The sequence below is a fragment of the Mus caroli genome, chromosome 19, assembly GCF_900094665.2.
Source record: "Mus caroli chromosome 19, CAROLI_EIJ_v1.1, whole genome shotgun sequence".
NCBI classification, from domain to species: Eukaryota; Metazoa; Chordata; class Mammalia; order Rodentia; family Muridae; genus Mus; species Mus caroli.
Window position 1 is genome coordinate 43823788 of NC_034588.1, and position 22209 is coordinate 43845996.

The 22209-nt window shown below is 48.3% G+C and overlaps 1 protein-coding gene across 1 annotated transcript; it reads right to left on the reverse strand.

Annotated features, from left to right (window-relative positions):
- Positions 1-7179: 7179 nt before the first annotated feature.
- On the reverse strand, positions 7180-13895 carry Calhm3 (calcium homeostasis modulator 3). Its single transcript, XM_021151181.2, has 3 exons — positions 13576-13895; positions 11606-11861; positions 7180-8310 (listed from the first exon to the last, which is right to left on the reverse strand). Exons 1-3 carry the CDS (start codon positions 13860-13862, stop codon positions 7810-7812), a joined length of 1044 nt encoding a protein of 347 aa, XP_021006840.1. The 5' UTR covers positions 13863-13895; the 3' UTR covers positions 7180-7809.
- Positions 13896-22209: the final 8314 nt, after the last annotated feature.

Consider the following 22209-nt stretch of genomic DNA (forward strand, 5'->3'; position numbering starts at 1 on the left):
AGCACTTGGGAGGCAGAGGCAGGCGGATTTCTGAGTTCGAGGCCAGCCTGGTCTACAAAGTGAGNACAGAGAAACCCTGTCTCGAAAAACAAAAACAAAAACAAAAAAACAAAAACAAAAAAACAAAAAAATACAATGTAAGTGTGGCCTACAGTAAAACAACCTGGACTTGGGGGACTTTCTTTTCTTTCTCTTTTGGAAACAAGGTCTCCAACTCACTATGTAGCCAAGAAGGAGCTAGAATTCCTGATGGTCTTGTCTGAGACTCCTGGGTGCTAAGGTTTATGTCATCATACTTGGCGCTGGAGTCGGATGGGACGGGTTGCCCAAGTTAGGGTTTCAGCCTGTTTCATGTTTGTGTCTCTGTGGCTGTGGCTGTATTTGTGAGTTATGGGTGGCAAACTCTTGCCAGGCTTCTTCTTCTACCTCTCCACCCCCGGCCCGTAGGTGATGGGTTGAGCCGCAAGGGGAAGGCCCCCCTTTGATCCTGCAGCCTCCAGACAGGCATGTCAGATCTAGATCCAACAGGATGATTCCTTGTCTGCGGCAAGGAGAGGCTGAGGCAGAACATCAGAAAGAACATCTCCTTGTGTTTCTGACTGACCATGCATGCACTTGGGTGGCTTTTGTCTGGGTACAGACATGTGCATGTAACCACATTACATTAGGTACCTGCGGTAGCCATCTGCCTGCATTCCCAAGAACTATCATGAACTCAGCTGGCTTGTGTGCACCTTACATGCAGTGTGTAACCCTCAGACAATCCTGTCGGATGGGATCTTATCATTTTACAGAGGAGAAGCTTGAGGCTCAGAGAGAGTAATCTGTTAGCTAAAGGCCACCGAGGTCATAGGTGGAGAAGTGTGATTTGAGCCCAGGCTAGCACTTGTGGGTGGGAGCAGAGGGTAAAAGGAAGGAAGGGTAAGAGGACGTGTTTGTTTGTTTGTTTGTGTTTTCACTTACCTTCTGGTTGGATCAGTTTGTCTACTGCATGGAAAGGCTACTGTGTCACAAATAGGACATGGCAGGGAAGAATATTGTTTCCCTCAACCATGAGGGTAGGTGTCTCTGGGACAACTGGAGTCCCTGGGTTGGTGGCCCCTGGAAGACCATTGTTACGGACTCCTCCAGAAGACGGTCATCAGAAGGGAACCGTATGAGGGAGATTCATCAAGAGAGGTGTCTGCCTGCCCCTGGATTTCCATTGCAATGTTTATAGGCACAGGGGCACAGCTGCTCCCAGGACTGAATGGGGATGGGGTGGCCCTGGATGCGTCATGAAACCAAAAGAGGTTTCCAGCGCCATCTGGAATCTCTATCTTGTGTACAAGTGTCAGACACAGCTGCCCGTCTGCAGCAATGGTATGTCAAGAATTCCAGACTGGTTGAAAGGTACCTTGCGGGAGCCGTCTGCAACTACAAGTTCTACTGGCAATGTTGCTTGAAAAGTCTTGATGTACCGCAGTCACTCGTGGGCCCTACACAGTGCTGTGAGGGTTGGTGCTGTGGCCTCTCTTCTTCACAGGTCTACACTTTAGCTGCCAGCCTCCATTTACTCCTCAAACAGGACAACCCCTTCCCACCCCAGAGTCTGCTAGTGCGTTCTATGGTTCAGGGAAGTGTCACGACTTCTTCCTAACAGATGTTCCTGTTTGTCTTGAAAACCATTTATCTATTGATTGATTGATTGATTGATTGATTGATTGATTGTATATGGGTAATTGTCTGCATGTGTGTCTGTGCACCACATATTGGTGGAGTGCCCTCAGATCTCTTAAGATTGAGGCTACAGGTAGTTGTGAGTCACCAGGTGGATGTTGAGAATTGAACCCAGGTCCTCTGGAAGAACAAGCAGTGCCTTCAATCTCAGAGCAAGCTCTCCAGCCCCTCCAATATATCTTTTATTTTCTTTTGTTTTTTGAGACTGAGTTTCCTCTGTGTAGCCCTGGCTGTCCTGCAACTCTCTCTGTAGACCAGGCTGGCCTCAAACTCACAGAGATCCTCCTATCTCTGCCTCCCAAATGCTGGGATTAAAAGCATGCACCACCATACCTGGCTAAAATCCACTTTAATGTTGTCCCTTCCCCTTTATATTTTTATATTTTTTGAGACGAGTTATTAATGACCTGAAACTCACCATCCACTTGCCTCCTAAGTGCGGAGTTACAGGGATGAACCCTATACCAGGCTGATAATGATCCCTCTTTAGAGGGGTCTTCTTGAGCTCTCAGCTTAGCTAAGTGTCTTTGTGTCTCTGTTTCCAACTCCTTTTCTTTATCTCTGTCTATTTGTGCCTGCTTCTGTCCACCCTCTACTGCCCCTGCTGTGTGTGTGTGTGTGTATTTGTGTGTTCGTGTGTGTGTGTGTGTGTGAGAGAGAGAGAGAGACAGAGAGACAGAGAGACAATGACTGTACCCTGGCATGAGCATGCAGAGGTAGAGGTCAGAGCAGGATGCTGCTGGGCACCTTCCTTTGTCATTCTTACTGCCTAGAGACAGATTCTCTTCCTGACCCAAAGCTCACCCTCTAAGCTAGTCTTTCTGGCCAATGACCTCTCAGCATCTACCTGGCTCTGCCTTCCTTGGTTCCTGGCATGCATAACCAAGTAGGACTTCTTACGTGGGTGCTGGAGATTCGAACTCAGGTCCTCAAGCTTGCCCAGCAAGTTCTCTGACCCCTCGAGCTATCTCTTCAGCCCCCTTACTTCAAACTTAGCTATGCTGAGAGGATGTTTATTTAATATCTGGGGCTCAGGTCCATACAAGTCTGCATTCATTTTGTTTACTATTCTTTTTTTTTAACATATTTTATTTTATGTGTATGAGAATTTTGTCTGCGTGTATATATGTGCACCTCACCAGTGCCTGTTGCCCTCAGGAGAGGGCAGTGGGCTCCTTGGAACTGGAGTTACAGACTACAAACAGTTGTGAGCTATCATTGTGGGTTCCTGTTACTTAATAGCTGTTCATTTAATCGGTGTCGCGTGAATACCCAAATGTAGATCCAAGGAAAGGACGAGTTTGAGGGAGATAAGAACTCAGACTCAAACAGGAGACTTCCCTTCAGAGTGAGAGTCTGTGAGCAGAAGAGGGATCAGGGCCTGGTGAGTGTGCAGAGCTCACTGCCCAGGCAGCTGCTACCGGCAGGCAGCCCAGTGTCACCTCTGTTCTGCCATTGCCTGTCACTCCCATCCATTTACCACTGGTTTCCCCTAGACCTTCTGGGACAGGATCCCCCAACCCCTACCCTCACCTCTCCTAACAGAGATCATGACTCAAGGAAGGAGAGGGGTTGGGTGCAGCAGGAGACACAGCAGAGAGCCTTCCTTTTCTAAGAGCCTCTCTGCAGTGGGAGTGTTTCCTGTAGTTATGAACCCTCTGCTTCCCATGTGGTCCTCAGTCCCAGACTCTTTCCACACACAGGGATGCGCATGGTCGTCCCTGTATCAGGACCACCAACTGGAACAGGATTGAAGCCTCTAGGCTTCTTTTACAATTCTGGAAGGGACGGTTGCCCAGGGATCCACATGAGTCCTACAGAATCCTCCTTGAGACCCCCTTACTTTGCTGGCCTCTCTGCACGCTCTGCCTCTTGGTTGTTGCTCCTTTCTCTCTTTGGCTGATTCCTTTCCTTTCCCTAATGCTCACGCCAACCTCCCCCACTCAACAGCCCTCTCCATTCCCGTAGCCTTCAGCATCCCCTCACCTAGACGAATCCCAGAGAGCATGCATCTCCTGCTTGTCCTTGCCAGTAGCCACGTGCTTATTCCTTCAGTCCCCTGTACATAGTACAGAGTATTAAATGATCCGTGGAAATTCCCACGGTTTCTCCTCCTGGGAGCAAATGAGGGGGGCAGTGCCCAGGCTGCATAAGATAAAGGTGCATACAGAACATACCTTCCTTGCTCAGTTGGAATGTTGCATCTCCCTTGGGTACAGGACAGAGACAGGGGGCTGAACCCAGGAGTGGCTGAGATTTGAGCAATGTGCCTGGGTCCCCAAGATAGCTTAGCTATTCTCTTTGAAAGGAAGGGTCTTTAAGAGTGAGAGGAGCCTGTGACCTGTGTCCCTCACTCTTAGTTGGGGTGCCACCTGTAGCTGGCAGCATCTCACACTTGCAATGATGTGGGCAAAAGGTAGCGTAGGTTATGCCGGCAGAGAGGTTTGAGGGTGTGCAGCTATACAGACTGGGGCCTTAAGAGAGGTGAGATGGCTCATGGTGAGGCTCAAGGTGTTATCGGGCTCAGGGGCCATCACTAGGCAAACTTCTCAGGCTCTGGCCAACGTCCTTTCCTTGTGTGAGGTTGCATGTGTGCAGCTCCATTTTGTTGTGACCTCACTCATTCTGTCCCTACCTCTCATTTTTGCACTTCCACTCTGGACCCCAGCACCTCATGAGTATCTGCTTCACAAGCAAATGCAGCAGGCCCTTTCTGGACTCCATGCTCGTGTGTCTTTTCTGTTTCCTCTTTGTTTTGCTTTCCAAATGACTTGTCCTTTAAGACCCAGTCACATGATACCGTCACTATCCTTCAGTCTAGAGCTTCATTGCCTACCCCCAAAGCTTCCCAGTACTTGACTTACCTCTATTATGTCGCATTGTTTGCTTTAAGTCATCAACATTTCTATACCCATCTCTGTCCCTTTAAGCAGCAAACTCCTCGATATCACCTATGAAGTGCCTCTTCCATATTTCCTGTTACAGTGGTGTATGCAGGCGGTGTCTATAAATGCTTGATGTAAGGAGGAAGGAGTGACATTTACCGTTGGTGGCTTGCTGCCATCTCCCTGCCTCCTGTCCCAGGGTAGTCACTCACCCACGGAGGCTGGCCCATCATCAAGCTCTCTCTCCACTCTCTGCCACTCTCTCTAACCATTTGCCTAAATCATGTCCTGTGTCCCGTGCTACTGCAGACATTTGCATGGCTTGACCACAGTCAGGAAGCTGGGGAGAGCTGAGCTGCAGCGATTTTGATTTTCTGGTTTTACCAGGCCCCTTAGCAAGAACCCAGGATGTAGAAATGGCTTAGTGGCATGATCCAGGTCCCAGGAGGGTCATCCAGGGGCATCTACACTGCTCAGGGCCCAGAGGAAGCAGAAGAGACTGCAGTAAACTCAGATCTGCATTTGGGCACAAATGAGTCATGAGGGTTCAGAGAAACCCACGGGCTTAATCTTTCCCCGACTCTCCCTGTTTGTGCTGTCAGAGACTAAGTAGTGACTTTTCTAGCAGATCTGTGTTTCACAGGTTTTGTCCCCAGGCTAGACCTTGCCAGGTTCTGGAGACATCCTTACCAAGCTGGGGGTGCAGCTAGGACTCTCACTGGAAGAGGCCACCTAAGAAGGAGATGCTGCTGACTGGGGATCCGGGCAGCAGGCAGCAGAGATGGTGGTAGAAAGGCTAGAGAGGCAACCCTGTCAGCTCGAGGGCAGACGGCTGGCTTAAAAGAGCCCGGACCAGGCTTAGCTTTGGGGAGCTACAAACAGAACTGCTGGAAACTGGTTCACCACAGGAAAATGTTAGCTGTTTTTAAGCACTTTTCTTTCTCATTTATTTTTAAGAACTTTTTAAACAGTTATTTACTGTGTGTTGAGAGGGTGTTGTGTGACTGCCCGGGATGTGTGTGGAAGTCATTGTACAACTTGCAAGAGTAGCTTCTCTACTATCACATGGGTTCTGGGGACTGAAGTCGGGTCTGCAGGGTTGGCAGCTGTTGCCTTTACTCCCAGAGCTATCTCATCGGCCCTATCTGTTTATTTTTAAGACATGGTCTTATGTAGCCCAGGCTGGCCTTGACAACCTCAAACATCTGGTGCTCCTGCCTCCACATCCTGAGTGCTGGAAACAAGTGTACACACCATGTCCAGTTTATACAATGACCCTCAGTCATGCTGGGCACACATTCCACCAGTCTGGAAAGTGGAAACTATCTGGAGTGGCCATTAGGAGTTAGTACCTGAGGGGCTCATGGGGAATTTACCAAGCAGAGCTTGCTAGAACCTATTATGAGAACCCTGGTAGAAGCAGCAAGAAACCCAACAAGGGAATTGAAGGATAATAAAACGATCGAGAGTAAACTGGTGTCATAGCTCAGAGCAGAACCCAGAGCCAGGGAACCTGGCACTCAGTACCAGCCCCTATGCTGGTGACCTTGGGCAATGTCAACACCCTCTTGGATTGCTTTTTTTTTTTTTTCTCAAACAATGGTGCAATAATGTAGCTTAGGTGACCAAGTGCTTGCTTAGTGTGTGCTTTGTTCCACCCCAGCACTGCATAAACTAGGCACAGCTGGGGCACATCTGTAATTCCTGGACTCAGGAAGTGCAGGCAGGGAGGTCGGAAGCTCAAGGTTACCTTCAGCTAGCCGGAAAGTTGGAGGCCAACTAAGTTTCATGGGATCATATTTCATACATGTGCATGTGGGCACGCAAGTGCGCGCGCATGCACACACACACACACACACACACAAGAGAGAGAGACAGAGAGAGAGAGAGAGACAGACAGACACACAGAGACAGAGAGAGAGAGAGACAAAGAGACAAAAAGACAAAGAGACAGAGAGAGTGTCTAGGGTCTAGGGTGTGCTGGCACACCTGTAGCCCCAGGACTCACAAAGCTGAACCAGAAAGATCACTACAAGCTCCAGGTCAGCTAAGGCTACAGAGTAAGGCTTTCAGATGGGGAGAGTGGGGTTGGAGAGATGGGTCAGTGGTTGAGAGTCCATACCGTTCTTGCAAAGCACCCAAGCTTGGTTCCCAGCTCCCATGTCAAGCAGCTCACAACTGCCTGTAACTCCAGCTCCAGGAGATCCACCACCTCTGGTCTCTGTGGCCAGTCATGTGCCTATGCCCACTGCCTCCCCGTGCACGTGCACACAGAATAAAATAAATCCTAAACAAAGAGAAAGGGCGGTGAGATGGCTCAGCAGGTAACCGTACTTGTTGCCAAGCCTGATGGCCCGAGTTTGATCTCTGATACAGACATGGCAGAATGAGAGAGATGACTCCGACAAGTTGTTCTTTGATCTCTACACACGCACCAAGGCATATGTGTGTGCAAGCACGTACACACACACACATACACACACAATACACACACACACACACAATACATACATACATACATAATGTAATTTAAATCTAAAGCAGGACACTAATAATCACGCCTTCACGTGACATTATTATGAGAATTTTTTTTGTTTTTAAATTTTGAGTCAATGTCTATGATCCAGATCCACAACAGATCTATTCAGACTGTGGCTACTCAAAGTTTGATCCAATGACTAGAAGAACCAGTATTGTGTGTGTGGGGGGGTTGTTAGAGACGAAATTCTGGAAATTGGGGGGTGGCATCTCATACCTCTAATCCTAACACTGAGGGAGCCTGAGGCAGGAGGCTAGCCGTGTATCCCAGGCCTGGAGTTCAAGGTCATCTTCAGCTAGACGGCTGAAGTGTGACTCTTCCTCAAAAGAGATGGGGAGCGAGGTGAGGAGAGAAGGAAAAGATAAGGAAGAAAGGGAGGAAAGGAGAGAGGAAGGAAGGAAGGGCAGGAGGGAGAAAGAAAAGAGGGAGGAAGAAGGGAGGGAAGGAAAGGATAGATTTAGGGACTCAGTCTAAATGCGCTGAATAAGAATCCGAACTTAATCAGGGTCCAGAGGGAACGGGCTCCACAGAGGAGGACATACCCAGAAACTAGGTAGCTACTGGGCTATCTGGGAAGGATGCGAACAAGGGAGGCTGGCTTCCAGACCTGTGTCAACATAGGGATTTGACACGGAAAACTGCTGCTGTTGGAGCCTTGTAAGATCCCTATACATCGAGCTGGTGGCATAGCTTGGTGCCTGGAGCAGCTATAGGGGCGCGGTGATTGAGGCCAGGCCCCCAGCGCCTGGGAGATGCTGCGAGGTCTAGCGGCGGCTTGCTGGAGTACCAGGTACTTAGAAGCTGATCCACCTGCTCCCGGCTGGAGATCGCGCGCAGGTGGGCCTTCCGGCTTCCACTATCCGGGTCCTCCGGGAGCTCCGGGCGCTCCGAGGACTCCTGTGATTCTGGGATGCCACCAGCTGGGTCCCGACGTAACCCCAGGGCACGTAGCTCGCTCTGCATGCTTTCGAAGAAGTGCAGCACGCAACGGTGTGCGAAGTCCCGCGCATGCTCACAGCATGTCTCATCAAAGAGCTTCTGTTCCAGGTCCATATAGTTGCTCCAGTATCTGCGCTGTAGGAAGACGGTCTGGTCGAAGCAGGGCCTCAGACAGCGGGCTAGGAAGGCCACCACTATCACCAGCAAGGTTATACTCCAGCCGATGGCCTGGAGGACGAGAAGGCTTTAGTGAGATGTGGTAGCGCTCTGGTATTGCACACGGTGTGTGCTCCAAGGCTCCTCCCTTTGTTTTCTCTCCATCCTTTATCACATCCATACATTTCACATTCAGTCACCATCCTGCCACGTGTCCTCCAGGTTCATCCGTCTACCCACATCTCCCCCCGCCCCCATTCATCCAGTCGTCCCTCCTCTCACTGTCTCACCTGTCCATTCTTTCCGTTTTCCTTCCTTTTAGCCGCCCACCTATCCTCCTATCCATTCGTGCCTCCAGACGTTGGGGATTGGTTCTAATGCTTTGAATTAATCCGGTCCCCAAAATCAGAAATCTGTGTGTCCAAACGCTAAAGATCCTTGTACCCAGTTGGGTTTTTAATCAATCATTAAAGAGACAACGGCCAATGGCTGGGCAGGTAGACTGAGGCAGGGCTTGGGAATTTGCCAGGTCTAGGAACTGGAAGAGAGGAAGAAAGGAAGAGAGCACTATGTCTCGGAGGGAAATGGATCCGATTTAGAGCTGTAGAAGAAAATTCATCCAAAATGTAGGTGGAAAAGGGAATGTGACCCTATGGGAGGGGCTGCCCAGAAGATTATAGGACAGCAAAGATAAAACATAGATTTAAATTGGGTTGGCCCAGGGGGAAATGTATGCTAGCCAGGCAGAGGATTAGAACTGTCCAGCCTTTGAGCCAGTCAAGACATAGTAAAATTAACTGGTGTGTGTGTGTGTGTGTGTGTGTGTGTGTGTGTGTGTGAGAGAGAGAGAGAGAGAGAGAGAGAGAGAGAGAGAGAGAGAGAGAGAGAGATTTCATTCACAAGTCCAGACTGGTTGTGCACACGTGCAACCCAGCAGGAGCCAAAGCAGTTAGTTAAACTCACCGTAGCATCCATATTCTTCTTCAGTCTGTTTATGGCTCACTCACCTATACACACCAACCATCTCATCTCTTTACCGGTGTGATGGTTTGTATATGCTTAGCCCAGGCAGTGACACTATTAGGAGGTGTGGCCCTGTTGGAATAGGTGTGCCCTTGTGGGAATAGGTGTGTCACTGTGGGTGTAGGGCTTTAAGACCCTCATCCTAGCTGCCGAGAAGCCAGTCTTCTACTAGCAGCCTTCAGATGAAGATGTAGAACTCTCAGCTTCTCCTCCACCATGCCTGCCTGGATGCTGCCATGCTCCCACCTTGATGGTAAAAGACTGAATCTCTGAACCTGTAAGCCAGCCCCAACTAAATGTTGTTTTTATAACAGTTGCTTTAGTCATGGTGTCTGTTTACAGCAGTAAAAACCTAACTAAGACACCCGGCCTTGTGTATATTTCCCAGGCATTCTTGCAATGATGCTATATTTTGTGAGCTATTAAGCTGGGTGTAGGGACAAAAGGGAAGTGTTAGGCCATCCGTGGGGGAAACTAGAAGACATTCTCTAGTGCTGAAGCCCATGTTTGCCCAACCTTCCTCCTGTCTGTTTCCAAAGCCCATGTTTCCCCACCCCACCCACCCAGATTCACAAACATGAAAATCCCCATCACTTGTAGACGAGATTCCCACCATTTACAGTCGTCTTTTTCAGTCACACCCAGGCTCCCCACCAAGCAAGTTGAATATAGTGTTTCCCGGAGGCCCTCTGTTCCCTTCACAGGTGAGTCTAGGGCCCCCTGGAGTCCTGGAGCTTCTCTGTTTGTAAGGGGCTCATAAATGCTCTGTGATGGACACGGCTGGCTCAGGCGTTGGTGGTGGTGGTGGTGGTGGTGGAATTGGGAGCCTGGGTGGAGTCACGGATGCTTCCGTATAGTAGAAAGGATAGCCAGTAAGAATCCAAGCATCCAATGAGCATCTTCCTTATAAGGATGTAGTTAGAGAGACCAATGACGGGTACCCAGAGCTTGCCTTGCCTGTTACTGGTTATGTGACTTTAGCCTTGTGAACTAAAACTCTCAGAGCCTCGTTACCTCATCTGAAACATAGGTTGTTAAGAACTGCTTGCCGGGCCGTGGTGGCGCACGCCTTTAATCCCAGCACTTGGGAGGCAGAGGCAGGTGGATTTCTGAGTTCGAGGCCAGCCTGGTCTACAGAGTTCCAGGACAGCCAGGGCCACACAGAGAAAAACTGTCTCGAAAAACCAAAAAAACAAAACAAAACAAAACAAAACCAATAAAACAACAACAACAACCAAAACACAAACAAACAAACAAACAAAACAACAAAGAACTGCCTGCATCTCAAAGAGTTGTTCTAAGAGTTAAACAAACAGATGCACAGAGAATGCATAACACAGCGCCTGGTGTGGAAGTACTTAGTGAACAGCATCAAGATTTTCAAGAAGGTTCCTGTCTGCAGTGGGAGGCACATGCTGCAGAACACTACCAGCTCCACTCTTCTGCCATCCAGCTCCTGGGACTTTCAGGAGGCCAGGTGCCTGGGTACCTGTTCTGGGTCAATTGGTATCAATGGCCTAGGGCTCTCACCTCTCAAGGATAGTGGTTCCAATCTCTCTACACCTTCTGCTCTTGGTTATGGCCCCTGAACTGAGGAGCATCCTCAGGAAGTCACATGGACCCCGCTCAGCACTAACTCCAAAGCCACACAGGATATCTACCTCAGTCAGGGTTACCATTGCTGTGATGAAACACCATGGACAAAGCAACATGGGGGAGGAAAGGGCTTATTTGGCTTACACTTCTGCATCGTAATCCTTCATTGAAGGAAGCCAGGACAGGAACGCAAACAGGGCAGGAGCCTGGAGGCAGGAGCTGATGCAGAGGCCATGGAAGGGTGCTTGCTGCATATTGGCTTGCTCCCCATGGCTTGCTCAACCTGCTTTCTTATAGAACTCAGGGCCACCAGTCCAGTGATGATCTCACCCACTATGGTCTGTGCCTTCCCACATCAATCACTAATCAAGAAAATGCCAGATGGGGACTGGAGAGATGGCTTAAGCGGTTAAGAGCACTGGTTGCTCTTTTGGAGGGTCCTGTGTTTAATTCCCAACAAGTACATGGTGGCTCAAGACCATCTATAATGGGATCTGATGCCCTCTTCTGGCATGCAGACAGAGCACTCACATACATTAAATAAATAAATAAATAAATAAATCTTTAAAAAAAAAGAAAGAGAAAAGAAAAGAAAATGCCCAACAGGCTTGCCTACAACCCTATTTTAATGAAGGTATTTTCTTAGTTGAGACTCTCTCCTCTCAGATGACTCTAGCTTTTGTGAAATTGACCTAACACTGGGCAGCACAGTATCTGAAGCACTGAGGCCTGGGCAGGACCCACTTACCTGTGACAGGCACCGGAGGTACCGAGACACTGCCTTGCGGGCAGGGCTGTTTTTCACCAGTTCATCCTCCTTGCAGGGCACCTTGGCTAGGAAGAGCTGCACTTGCCTGGGGGTCATATTAGCAAAATCCAGAAACTTCTCAGGATCAACAGAGTTGCTGAAGGCACACACAAAACACTTGCCATCAAGGAGGGCCAGTAAGATCCAGACCAGTGGTGCTGCTAGAGCTCGCTGCAGCACAGAGGAACACATGTACCTGAAAGCAAAGACAGGAGGTGCCAAGGGACAGCCTGTGTGTGGCTGCAGTCAGGGAGAACTGAGCTTGCAGGGTGCCTGCCTCCTAGCTGTGGGAGCTTAGCTGGGATTTACACACACACACACACACACACACACACACACACACACGGGGCGGGGGGAAGGAGAGGGAGAGAGAGAGAGAGAGAGAGAGAGCGAGTGAGCAGAAAGATAGACAGACACAGAGAGACAAACAGATACACACACACACACAGACACACAAATACAGAGAGAGAGAGAGAAAGAGAAGACAGAAAGATAGATAGACACAGAGAGACCAACAGATACACACACACACACACAGACACAGATATACAGAGACATGCACAGGTACACACACAGAGACAGACACACATAGAAACATACACACAGAGACACACACATACACACGGACACATACACAGACACATAGAGATAAAGACACACACAGACACACAGAGATACACATAGAGACATGCACACACAGAGTCAAACACAGAGACACACATAGACATATACAGACACATACATACATACATACATACACACATACACACACAGAGACACGCACATACACAAGGACACATACACAGACACATATATAAAAAGAGACACACAGATACACATGGAGACACACACACAGAGTNAGACACATATATAAAAAGAGACACACAGATACACATGGAGACACACACACAGAGTCAGACACACAGACACACATAGACATACACAGACACACACAAACACACACAGACAGACACACATATAACACACACACACACACACATTCTCTCACACACTAGCATGGCCTTATAGCCCAGTTTGGCCTGGAACTCTCGGTGTAGTAGGTGAGAATGGCCTTAAGCTTCTAACACTCCTGCTGCTTCTTCCTGAGCTCTGGGGTTACAGGAGTGTGCCATCCCATCTGGAGGATGCAGTGCTCAGATCCAGGCCAGGCCACCATGCATTCTAGCCAAGCACTTCATCAACTGACCTGCATCCTCAGAGCTTGGCCAAGGGTCTCAGTGTCTATGTGTCAATGTCACATCATTCTGGAAAGGAGGTGAATCCAGAAACGCCTTACCCGCAAAGGACTCCGCAGAGTGGACCTTGGCCCCAGGTAGGCATTAATGACAGCCGACGGGTATTAGGAGCTACTGCTCTTTGTCAGCTGACTTGTATGTATGTGCCAGACCCTGAGGGCATAGAGCTACAACAGGGAAGGTGCTTGTCTCTTGGTGCTTTCAAGAAAGGAAATACATGTAGCTTTACATAAAGATTGTCTCTTGCTACATGCAACAAACAAACAAACACACCTACTATGTACTCAATGGAACTGGTGTGACCTGGGTAATTCTTAGAAATCCCGAATCATTCTTATGGTTACAGTAGTTGGCCACAGAAAGGTGAAAATTGTTAGGAACAAAAATGTATATTTTCAGGACTGGCAAGACAGGTCAACAGGTAGGGCTACTTGCTAAGGTTAATGGCCTGAGTTCAATCCTCAGAGCCCATATTGTGGAAGGAAACAACTCCTGAACTTTTCCTCTGACCTCTACACACACACAGGAACGTGTTTTCAGATGGGAGCTGGAAACTGAGCAGAACGTCTTTAGCTGTCAGTCACCAGCTGGAGCCAGGAAGACTATATCTGATGTCAACTGCCTTGGGTAGCAGAGAGGTATGTGAGACCCTACCTGATGATGCCCAGGTCCTTCCTCCGGTGCCCTGCTGGCCGGCGCCACTCCTCCACCATCAATACAGACTGTCTATTGACCAAGAGACCACAGAGGAAGAGGGCCAGAGGGGGTGTGAGCAGCAGGCCCAGGCCATACAGGGCATTGTAGCGCTCGAGGCAGGGACAGTTGAAGTCAAGGGAGGAGTATATCTTGACGGTGACAGCAGCCAGCAGGAGGCAAATGCCATTCATCACCGACTCCGAGCTGGACTGGAGGTGCTGGAAGAGCATCCGGAACTTATCCATGACTGTAGCTGCGTGGACACAGCTGTGGGTGCGACACGGAGGCTTGGTCACTCAGGGTTGGCCCCAGGGTTCACAGGATCCTCCAACCCAGCCTCTAAGGTGCAATGAAGACTGAAGATAGAGGCAGGCTTTCTCTAAAGACACCTCTCACCAGGTGCTTACCACTCCCTCCTCTGTGGGGCGTGCCACACTAAGACCAGCCAGACTGAAGCATCACTAGGCAAATGGGCCCTATCAAGGTTTGTATACTCGGGTAGACAGTAGATGAGGCTCCCTGGGGACAGGCAAATTCTGGGTGTGGTGACACAGAACATGGATGAAATCAAAATTGTATTTTCTGTTGGAGCCAAAACCTGACAGCACAGCTCATGGGGGATTTCCTGTGTGCTTTTGGGCTGCATGGAAGGTGAGGGGTGTCTACTCCTTCCCAGAGGCCTCCTAGAAGCGGAGATGCTGAGGAAGAGCATGGAGTCCCATCTCAGGGTTTGCTTTCAGAAGGGCTGGGAGACGAAGAAGGCCTTCCAGCAGAGGGTGCTGCGTAAGCAAAGACAGGAGATATCACACGGGTTTCTAGCTTGACTTCTGTTGCTGTGATAAAACCCACTGACCAGTAGCATCGTGGAGAAAGAAAGGGTCTATGTAAGTTACAGTCCATCCTTGAGGAAAGTCAGGGTGGAAACTAAAGAGGGAACTCGAAGGCGGGTCTGCTTGCTATTCCACACAGCGTTACTTCTGACCAAGAAACTCACACCAAAGCCAAGAAAGTGCAGCAGAGACCATGAAGGAATGCCTTCTCCCGGGTCACAGAGGTTTATGTTGGGCTAACTGGCTTGTACAACCCAGGACCGTCTGCCTAGGGGATGGTGCCACCCATAGTGGACAGGGCTCTCTTACAGCAATTAACAATCAAAACAACCTCCCACAGATGTGCTCACAGGCCAGTCTGGTCGGGACAGGTCCTCAGTCCATTCTCAAGTGCTCTAGACTGTGTTGGCAGTAAAAGCTAACTGGGCCACACAGAGTAACCAGATGCCCTGTAACCAGTAACCAGGTTAGCTCCTTCTCCATTTTATTCTGTTGCTGTGGAGATCTAGCTACCGAGTGACCCAGGATTGCTCAACACTTCTTCCACCATCACAGTATCCTGCTCGAGTGCGACCATGTCTCCTATAGCCCCTGAGCTTGGTATTCAAAGCTCTCCTAACTTCCCCTTCGGTGACTGCCCACCTTCACCCCTCTGTTGACACTACCCTCACCCCCAGAGTCCACTCACCCCCCTGTCTCATGTGCTTTCCCCCTGAGAGCTCACACTTGGCTCTCTGTCCCAGTCCCTGTGGTGACCTGCGGAGCCTTACCTCCCACCCGGACCTTTCGATGCCTGATTCACTGTTGCCTATTGGGAGCCTTTGCTAGATGTGAGGGTTGATCTCCCAACCAGGTAAAGACACACCCAGCAGCAGAACCAGAGTAAGAGAAAGCAACGCTTTTCTCATGACACTGATGCTCTGGTCCCCTTTGGCTCATCTCTAGCTTTGTTCTTCCTGAAGCCTGGCTGGGACTCACCTTCATCTGGAAGCACTGAGCCGGCTGTAGGTCCTGCTTCAGCTTCTCTCCATCTCTACCTCTGCCTCACTCCCTTTGGTTTTCTCGGTTACTTATTATTCTTTTCAATCTCCTCAATTCTACCATTCTGGTGTGGATGTGCCTCTATCTGATCTTTGTTTCTCTTCTCTTCTCTTCTCTTCTCTTCTCTTCTCTTCTCTTCTCTTCTCTTCTCTTCTCTTCTCTTCTCTTCTTCCCCTCCCCCTCCCCTCCCCTCCCCTCCCCTTCCCTCTTCTCTTCCTCCTTCTTTTTTTCCTTTTTTCTTTTTTTTTAATTTTGGTTTTTTGAGACAAGGTTTCTCTGTGTAGCCCTAGCTGTCCTGGAACTCACTCTGTAGACCAGGCTGGCCTCGAACTCAGAAATTCGACTGCCTCTGCCTCCCAAGTGCTGGGATTAAAGGCGTGTGCCACCACTGCCCGGCTTCTCCTCCTCCTCCTCCTTCCTCTGTCTCTGTCTCTCTCTGTCTCTCTGTCCCTTTCCGTCTCTCTCTGTCTCTGCCTCTCTCTCTCTCTCTCTCTCTCTCTCTCTCTCTCTCTCTCTTTCTCTCTCTCAGGACTAATACCTCCTATTGCTCCCTCCTAGAATCCTAGACACCCTGCCCTGTTGTGTGAGGGAACACACAGATCTGTAAAAGGAATTTTAAGGTCATTTTAGCCTGTAGTTTAAGACAGATTATCCCAAATATGCCCTGTAAAAATTCTTTTTTAGTTTTTTTATTAGATATTTTCTTTATTTACATTTCAAATGCTATCTCGAAAGTCCCCTATACCCTCCCCCTCCCTGCTCCCCAACCCACCCACTCCTGCTTCCTGGCCCTGGCATTCCCCTGTATTGGGGCATATAATCTTCTCAAGACCAAAGGCCTCTCCTCCCAGTGATGGCCGACTAGGCCATCTTCTGCTACCTATGCAGCTAGAGACACGAGCTCTGGGGGGTACTGGTTAGCTCATATTGTTGTTCCTCCTATAGAGTTTCAGACCCCTTTAGCTCCTTGGGTACTTTCTCTAGCTCCTTTATTAGGGGCCCTGTGTTTCATCCAATAGATGACTGTGAGCATCCACTTCTGTATTTGCCAGGCACTGGCATAGCCTCACAAGAGACAGCTCTATCAGGGTCCTGCCAGCAAAATCTTGCTGGCAAATGCAATAGTGTCTGGGTTTGGTGGCTGATTATGGGTTGGATTCCCCAGGTGGGACAGTCTCGCTTACGCCTAGCACTGACAATGCCCTGTAAATTTAATAACTATTCATACATTAAACAACAAAATGTGGGCCTCATTTCTGAATTATTGCTTTAAAAATGTGTATGGGTGTTTAGCCTGTGTGTATATTTATTTGTGCAGAGGTCAGAAGGTTCAGATCTTCTGGAACGGGACTTAGAGACAGCTGTTAGCTGCTGTGTGGGTGCTGAGAACCAAACGTGGGTACTCTGCAGGAGTAGTAAGTGCTCTTAGCTGCTGAGCCATTTTCTCTCCACCCCCCACTTTTGCTTTTCTGAGACTGGGTCACACTGGTAGCCTAGGATGGCCCACAATCCACAGAAATTCCCCTTCCTTCACCTCTTGAGTGCTGGGATCACAGGCGTGCGCCACCTTGCCTACGTATGATTATTGTGCATAAGATGCCCCTGCCCCTCTGAGACAGAATTAGGGAAAAGGGCCATGGGAGGCCTTGGAGGCCAGCAAGAGTGACATTGAACAAAGGACTGGTATCTGGGTCCAGACCCGAAGAACTGTCTAATGTAACCTAGGGCAACATCTGCCACATTAAAAGAACTGACACTCATATACATGCACAGAAGTATGCATGCACATAAAATAATTGTTTTTTTTTAATTTATGCTATGTCATGCATGTGGAAGTGACAGGACATCTTTGGGCAGCTGGTTCTCTCCTTCCACTGCAGGTTCTGGGGGCTGAACTCAGGTTGTCAGCTTTACACAACAAACATCTTTACCAACGCATGCCACATTTTCCAGCGTAACCTCAGAAAACCTGCGTGTCTGGCTTGAGGTCACAGCCTGGTGAGACTGTAGGACCCCTGAAGGGAGACCCTCACTCAAGTATCAGGGATCGAGAGCCCAGAAAGCCACAACAGTCAAGCTTGCTGCAAACACACGAGGTTTTAATGGCACACAAACCAGCATGCTGAGGTTGAGACCCATACACCATGCAGGGGTAGAGGAGTCTGACCGTGACCCTATTTTCCAGCAGGCTTATAAAGGCAAAAAACACAACCTAGGGGGAGGATCGGAGAGGAAATAGGGGAAGTCTAGGGGTGGATATTTACTTCAAGGCACCTGGGACATTGAAACATTTTGTGGTTGTTTTTCCCAAAAGTTCCAGGGAATTAGGCCATCTGGCCGGGGCCGGGGCCCATGTTCTCAGGGCAGTCATTATTTTATTTTTTACTCTTCAAGACAAAGCAAGGGAGAAGGCTGGGAGCCTCCTATGCCTTTAACCTTAGTTAACTGGCTGTGGTCAAAAAAAGGGACTGTCCTGGCTCACGATCTGGGGTGTCACAAAGAGGAGAGAACTGGCTGGAGGATAATGCATTCTAGTCTGCAGGGTGGGGTGGCTTTAGGGTCCCTAGCCTTTTTCCAGCCTCAGAACTTTCTAGAAAAGAGTGGACAACACTCCAGGAGGACAGTTTGGGAACAGCTGGATCAAGGTCTATCCTGGACTAAGGTGAGGAAGTTTCAGGTCAGCCCAGGTGCTGGTACCACACGATGTGTGGCAAGCCATGTGCCTATGGCCACGTGTATTTATTTACTGGGAAATATTTCAGCAAAGAAGAAGGCAAGAAGTGTGCCCACCACAAGTTAAGGAGACAGTAATATCTGAGGGTACGAGGATGGCTATAAACTTAAAAAACAAAAAACTGTGTTTTCAAGCTTGGGGCAGTGAGTGGTACGCATCTTTTTGTTTGGTTGGTTTGGTTTTTTGGTTTTTTGTTTTGTTTTGTTTTGTTTTGGTTTTGGTTTTTTGAGTCAGGGTTTTTCTGTGTAGCCCTGGCTGTCCTGGAACTCACTCTGTAGACCAGGTTGGCCTTGAACTCAGAAATCCGCCTGCCTCTGCCTCCCAAGTGCTGGGATTACAGGTGTGTGCCACCATGCCTGGCTGGTACACATCTTTAATCCCAGCACTTGGGAGGCAGAGAGGCAGGTGGATTTCTGTGCATTTGAGGCCAGTCTGGTCTACATAGCAACCAGGCCAGCCAGAGTTGCGTAACAGAGAGACCCTTTCTCTAAATAAATAAATAATTGTAAAAAAAAAAAAAAGTAAAATAACTTTAAAATTCTGTTTTCATTTTTAAAAATTATTATTTTATGTATATGGGTACTCTGTCACTGTCTTGAAACACACCAGAAGAGGGCATACATCCCATTGCAGATGGTTGTGAGCCACTGTGTAGTTGCTGGGAATTGAACTTGGGAACTCTGGAAGAGCAGTCGGTGCTCTTAACTGCTGAGTCATCTTTCTAGCCCCTGTTTTCATTTTAGCGATATTGATTTTTTTTTTAATTCCTAATACAACTGTAAAATATATTTATTGGAAAAACTCAATGAAGGGACAAGATAAAGTGGCGATCACATTTTGTTGCCTGAAGCCTGGGTCAGCCAGGCTTCTCTAGGGAGAGAAACAGGGAGGGATAGAAGAGAAAGCTTGTGAAGGTAGGGATGTATAGATTTGCTGTGTGTTTGAAGGCAGGAACATATAGATTTTCTGTGTGGTGCTGTCTGAGATGAGATTTCAACCCCTAACATGCTAGGGCTCTGAGGCTGTGTCCTCCAACAAGGTCTTCAAAGTCTGGGTGATCCCCCCCTCCCCCTCTGTCTCCCTCTACCCCCACCCCCTCTGTCTTCCTTTTGTCTGTCTTCCTTCCTTCACTCCATCCCCTTTCCTCACCCACCCGCTCACTTCCGTGAGCTTTTACTGTGTTGCTGAGGCTGCCTCAGCCTCCTCAGTAGCTGGGACTGTAACCAATACACCCACCTCTAGGAAAATTCCTTTGAAATGTTTTTCTAAAGCTTTTATTTTTATCTGTGGGGGCTGGAGAGTTGACTCAGTGGTTAAGAGGACGTGTTGCTGTAAAAGACCCAGGTTGGATTCCTAGCACCCAAATGGAGGGCTCACTGTCTCCTCAGACACCAGGCACACATGTGCTACCCAGGTGTACATACATGCAAAATACTCACAGACGTTTAAAAAATCTAAAAGATAAGATTTTATTTTGTGTGTGTGTGTGTGTGTGTGTGTGTGTGTGTACACTTATGAAAGCCAGTTGAGGGCTCCAGATTCCCTTGAGCTAGATTGCAGGTGATTTCGACCCACCCAACATTTGAGGCCAGAAGCCAAACTCTAGCCTTCAGAGAGAACAGGTAGAACTCTTCCTACCCAGCCGTCTCTCCAGCTCCTAAGGGAGAACCTTAAAGTCCATCTTTTCTTTTTAATGATGACTAGAAAACATATTTCTTTTAGACACTAGTGAGGATGTATTAACTTGCAATTGGAAGATGCTTGTAGAATATATCAGTAGCTTCTATCTTAGTTTTTTCTTAATTAGAAGCTTGTAGTTATATCCTTGGGGTTCTTCTGGGTGTCTTTTTAGACAACCTTGTGTAGCCTAGGCCATCCTGGGACTTATTGTGTCGACTGGGCTGGCCTCAAACTCTGAGATCCGCCTGCCTCTGCCTCCCGAGTGCTGGCATTAAAGTTGTGTGCCACCACCGCCCTGGTCATTCTTTTTCTTTTAAAAGGGTCTGAGGAGCTGGAGAGATGGCTCAGTGGTTAAGGACTCATACTGCTCTTGCAGAGGACCCAAATTTGGTACCTAGAACCCACATTGGGCAGAACTTACACTCTCCTGTAACTCCAGATCCAACACCTTCTCTGGGCTCTGTGGGCAATATACTCACATGTACACATACCCTCCACACACACACACACACACACGTATACCCCATATATATACATATGTATGTACACACACACACAAACACACACACATCCACACACACACACACACGTATACCCCATATATATACATATGTATGTATATACACACACACACACACGTATACCCCATATATATACATATGTATGTACACACACACACAAACACACACACATACACACACACACACGTATACCCCATATATATACATATGTATGTATACACACACACACACGTATACCCCATATATATACATATGTATGTACACACACACACATATATATATATATACACATATATATGTGTGTGCATACTATGTATAGTTATAAATAAAAAATAAATATACAAGACTTGATATTTCTGAGACAAGTTAGCTTCATTGTTCATGGAACCTCTGCTCTTATTTATGTATTTATTTCTTTATTTGCCTTTTGAGACAAGGTCTCACTATGAAACATAGGCCGACCTGGAACACACGATCCTATTGCCTCAGCCTCCTGAGTGCTGGGATTATAGACACATGCCACCTGCTGGGCCGGGAGTTTGCCTGGTAGGACTGCTGCCTCTGTTTGATCCGCTGTAATTCTGACACTTGGGAAGCAGATGAAGTAGAATTGATAAAACTTTGAGAATGGTTCTGGTCTGCACAGCAAGTTCCAGGTCCATGGGATCTGCATTTTGAGACTTTGTCTCAACCAAAAAACTAAACCAAAACAAAGCAAAACCAACTCAGCATATGTGTGTGCTGTGTGCATGGTGCCTATTCAGAAATCGGTGCGTGGTTGTGTCACTACTCAGGGTGGAGTGATTGCACCCTTCTGAGGTTTCCTTGCAATCATCTTTCTTTCAAAGGAAAGGTGTTGAATGAGTGGCCCACTTCTCTCTCAGGACTGGAAGGCTACTGATTCCAGCAGAGGAGCAGGGCTGTCTGTGCCTCTGAGTAACCTGATTCTCTGCGACCTTGGGGACTGAGGCTCTACAGAGTCGTGTGGTGCCAAGAGCAGGATAATGAAAGGGGACTCCTTAGCCAGCAGCACAGGGACAGCTGGCTGACCAGCTGGGAACAACTTGAACTAAATCCTTATTACACTCTTTTTTTTTTTTTAAATAGGGTCCCACTCTGTAGTCCAGGCCAACCCAAAACCCATTCTTTATAACTAACTTCCATGTCTCAAAGTCTTAAACATGCAATTAAAATGATAACATTAGACAAGAAGCTGTAGGCAAATGACTTAACTATCAGGGACAGAGTCTCTGTGAACAGGACCCAGTGCTTGGGTACTGGGGAGAAAGACAAAGAAGACATTGCCAGGCAAGGGTGGTGCACACCTTTAATCCTAGCACTTGGGAGGCACAGGATTTCTGAGTTCGAGGCCAGCCTGGTCTACAGAGTGAGTTCCAGGACAGTCAGGGCTACACAGAGAAACCCTGTCTCGAAAAACAAAACAAAACAAAAAAAATATGAAAACAGGAAACTTGTGCCTGGGTGTAGCTTGTCTTTTGCTACTTTTTGGGTTTTTTTCTTTTTTCCACTCCTTTCCATCCTTTCAACCCCATAACATTAGAGAAGAGAGAGAAAAGGATGGAGGGAAAGGAAAGAGATCCCTAAATAAAGGCAGGGCTGGAAAGTGGGTGACATTATTGTTAGACTACTTCCTGCTGATGAGGGATATTAAGTTCCTTGGGTCAAGTTTGATCTTGAGGATATCTAATTTCCATCTCCCCTTCCTCTTCCTCCTCCCCTCCCCCTCCCCTCTCCCCTCCTTCCCTTCCCCCTCCCACCCTCCTCC

Coding starts and splice junctions, on each gene's coding strand:
- Calhm3 (XM_021151181.2), bottom strand. CDS start 13,862: ATGGATAAGTTCCGGATGCTCTTCCAGCACCTCCAGTCCAGCTCGGAG. Junction 11,862..13,575: donor AAGGACCTGGGCATCATCAG/GTAGGGTCTCAC, acceptor CTTTGCTTTCAG/GTACATGTGTTCCTCTGTGC. Junction 8,311..11,605: donor ACCTCCGGTGCCTGTCACAG/GTAAGTGGGTCC, acceptor CTCGTCCTCCAG/GCCATCGGCTGGAGTATAAC.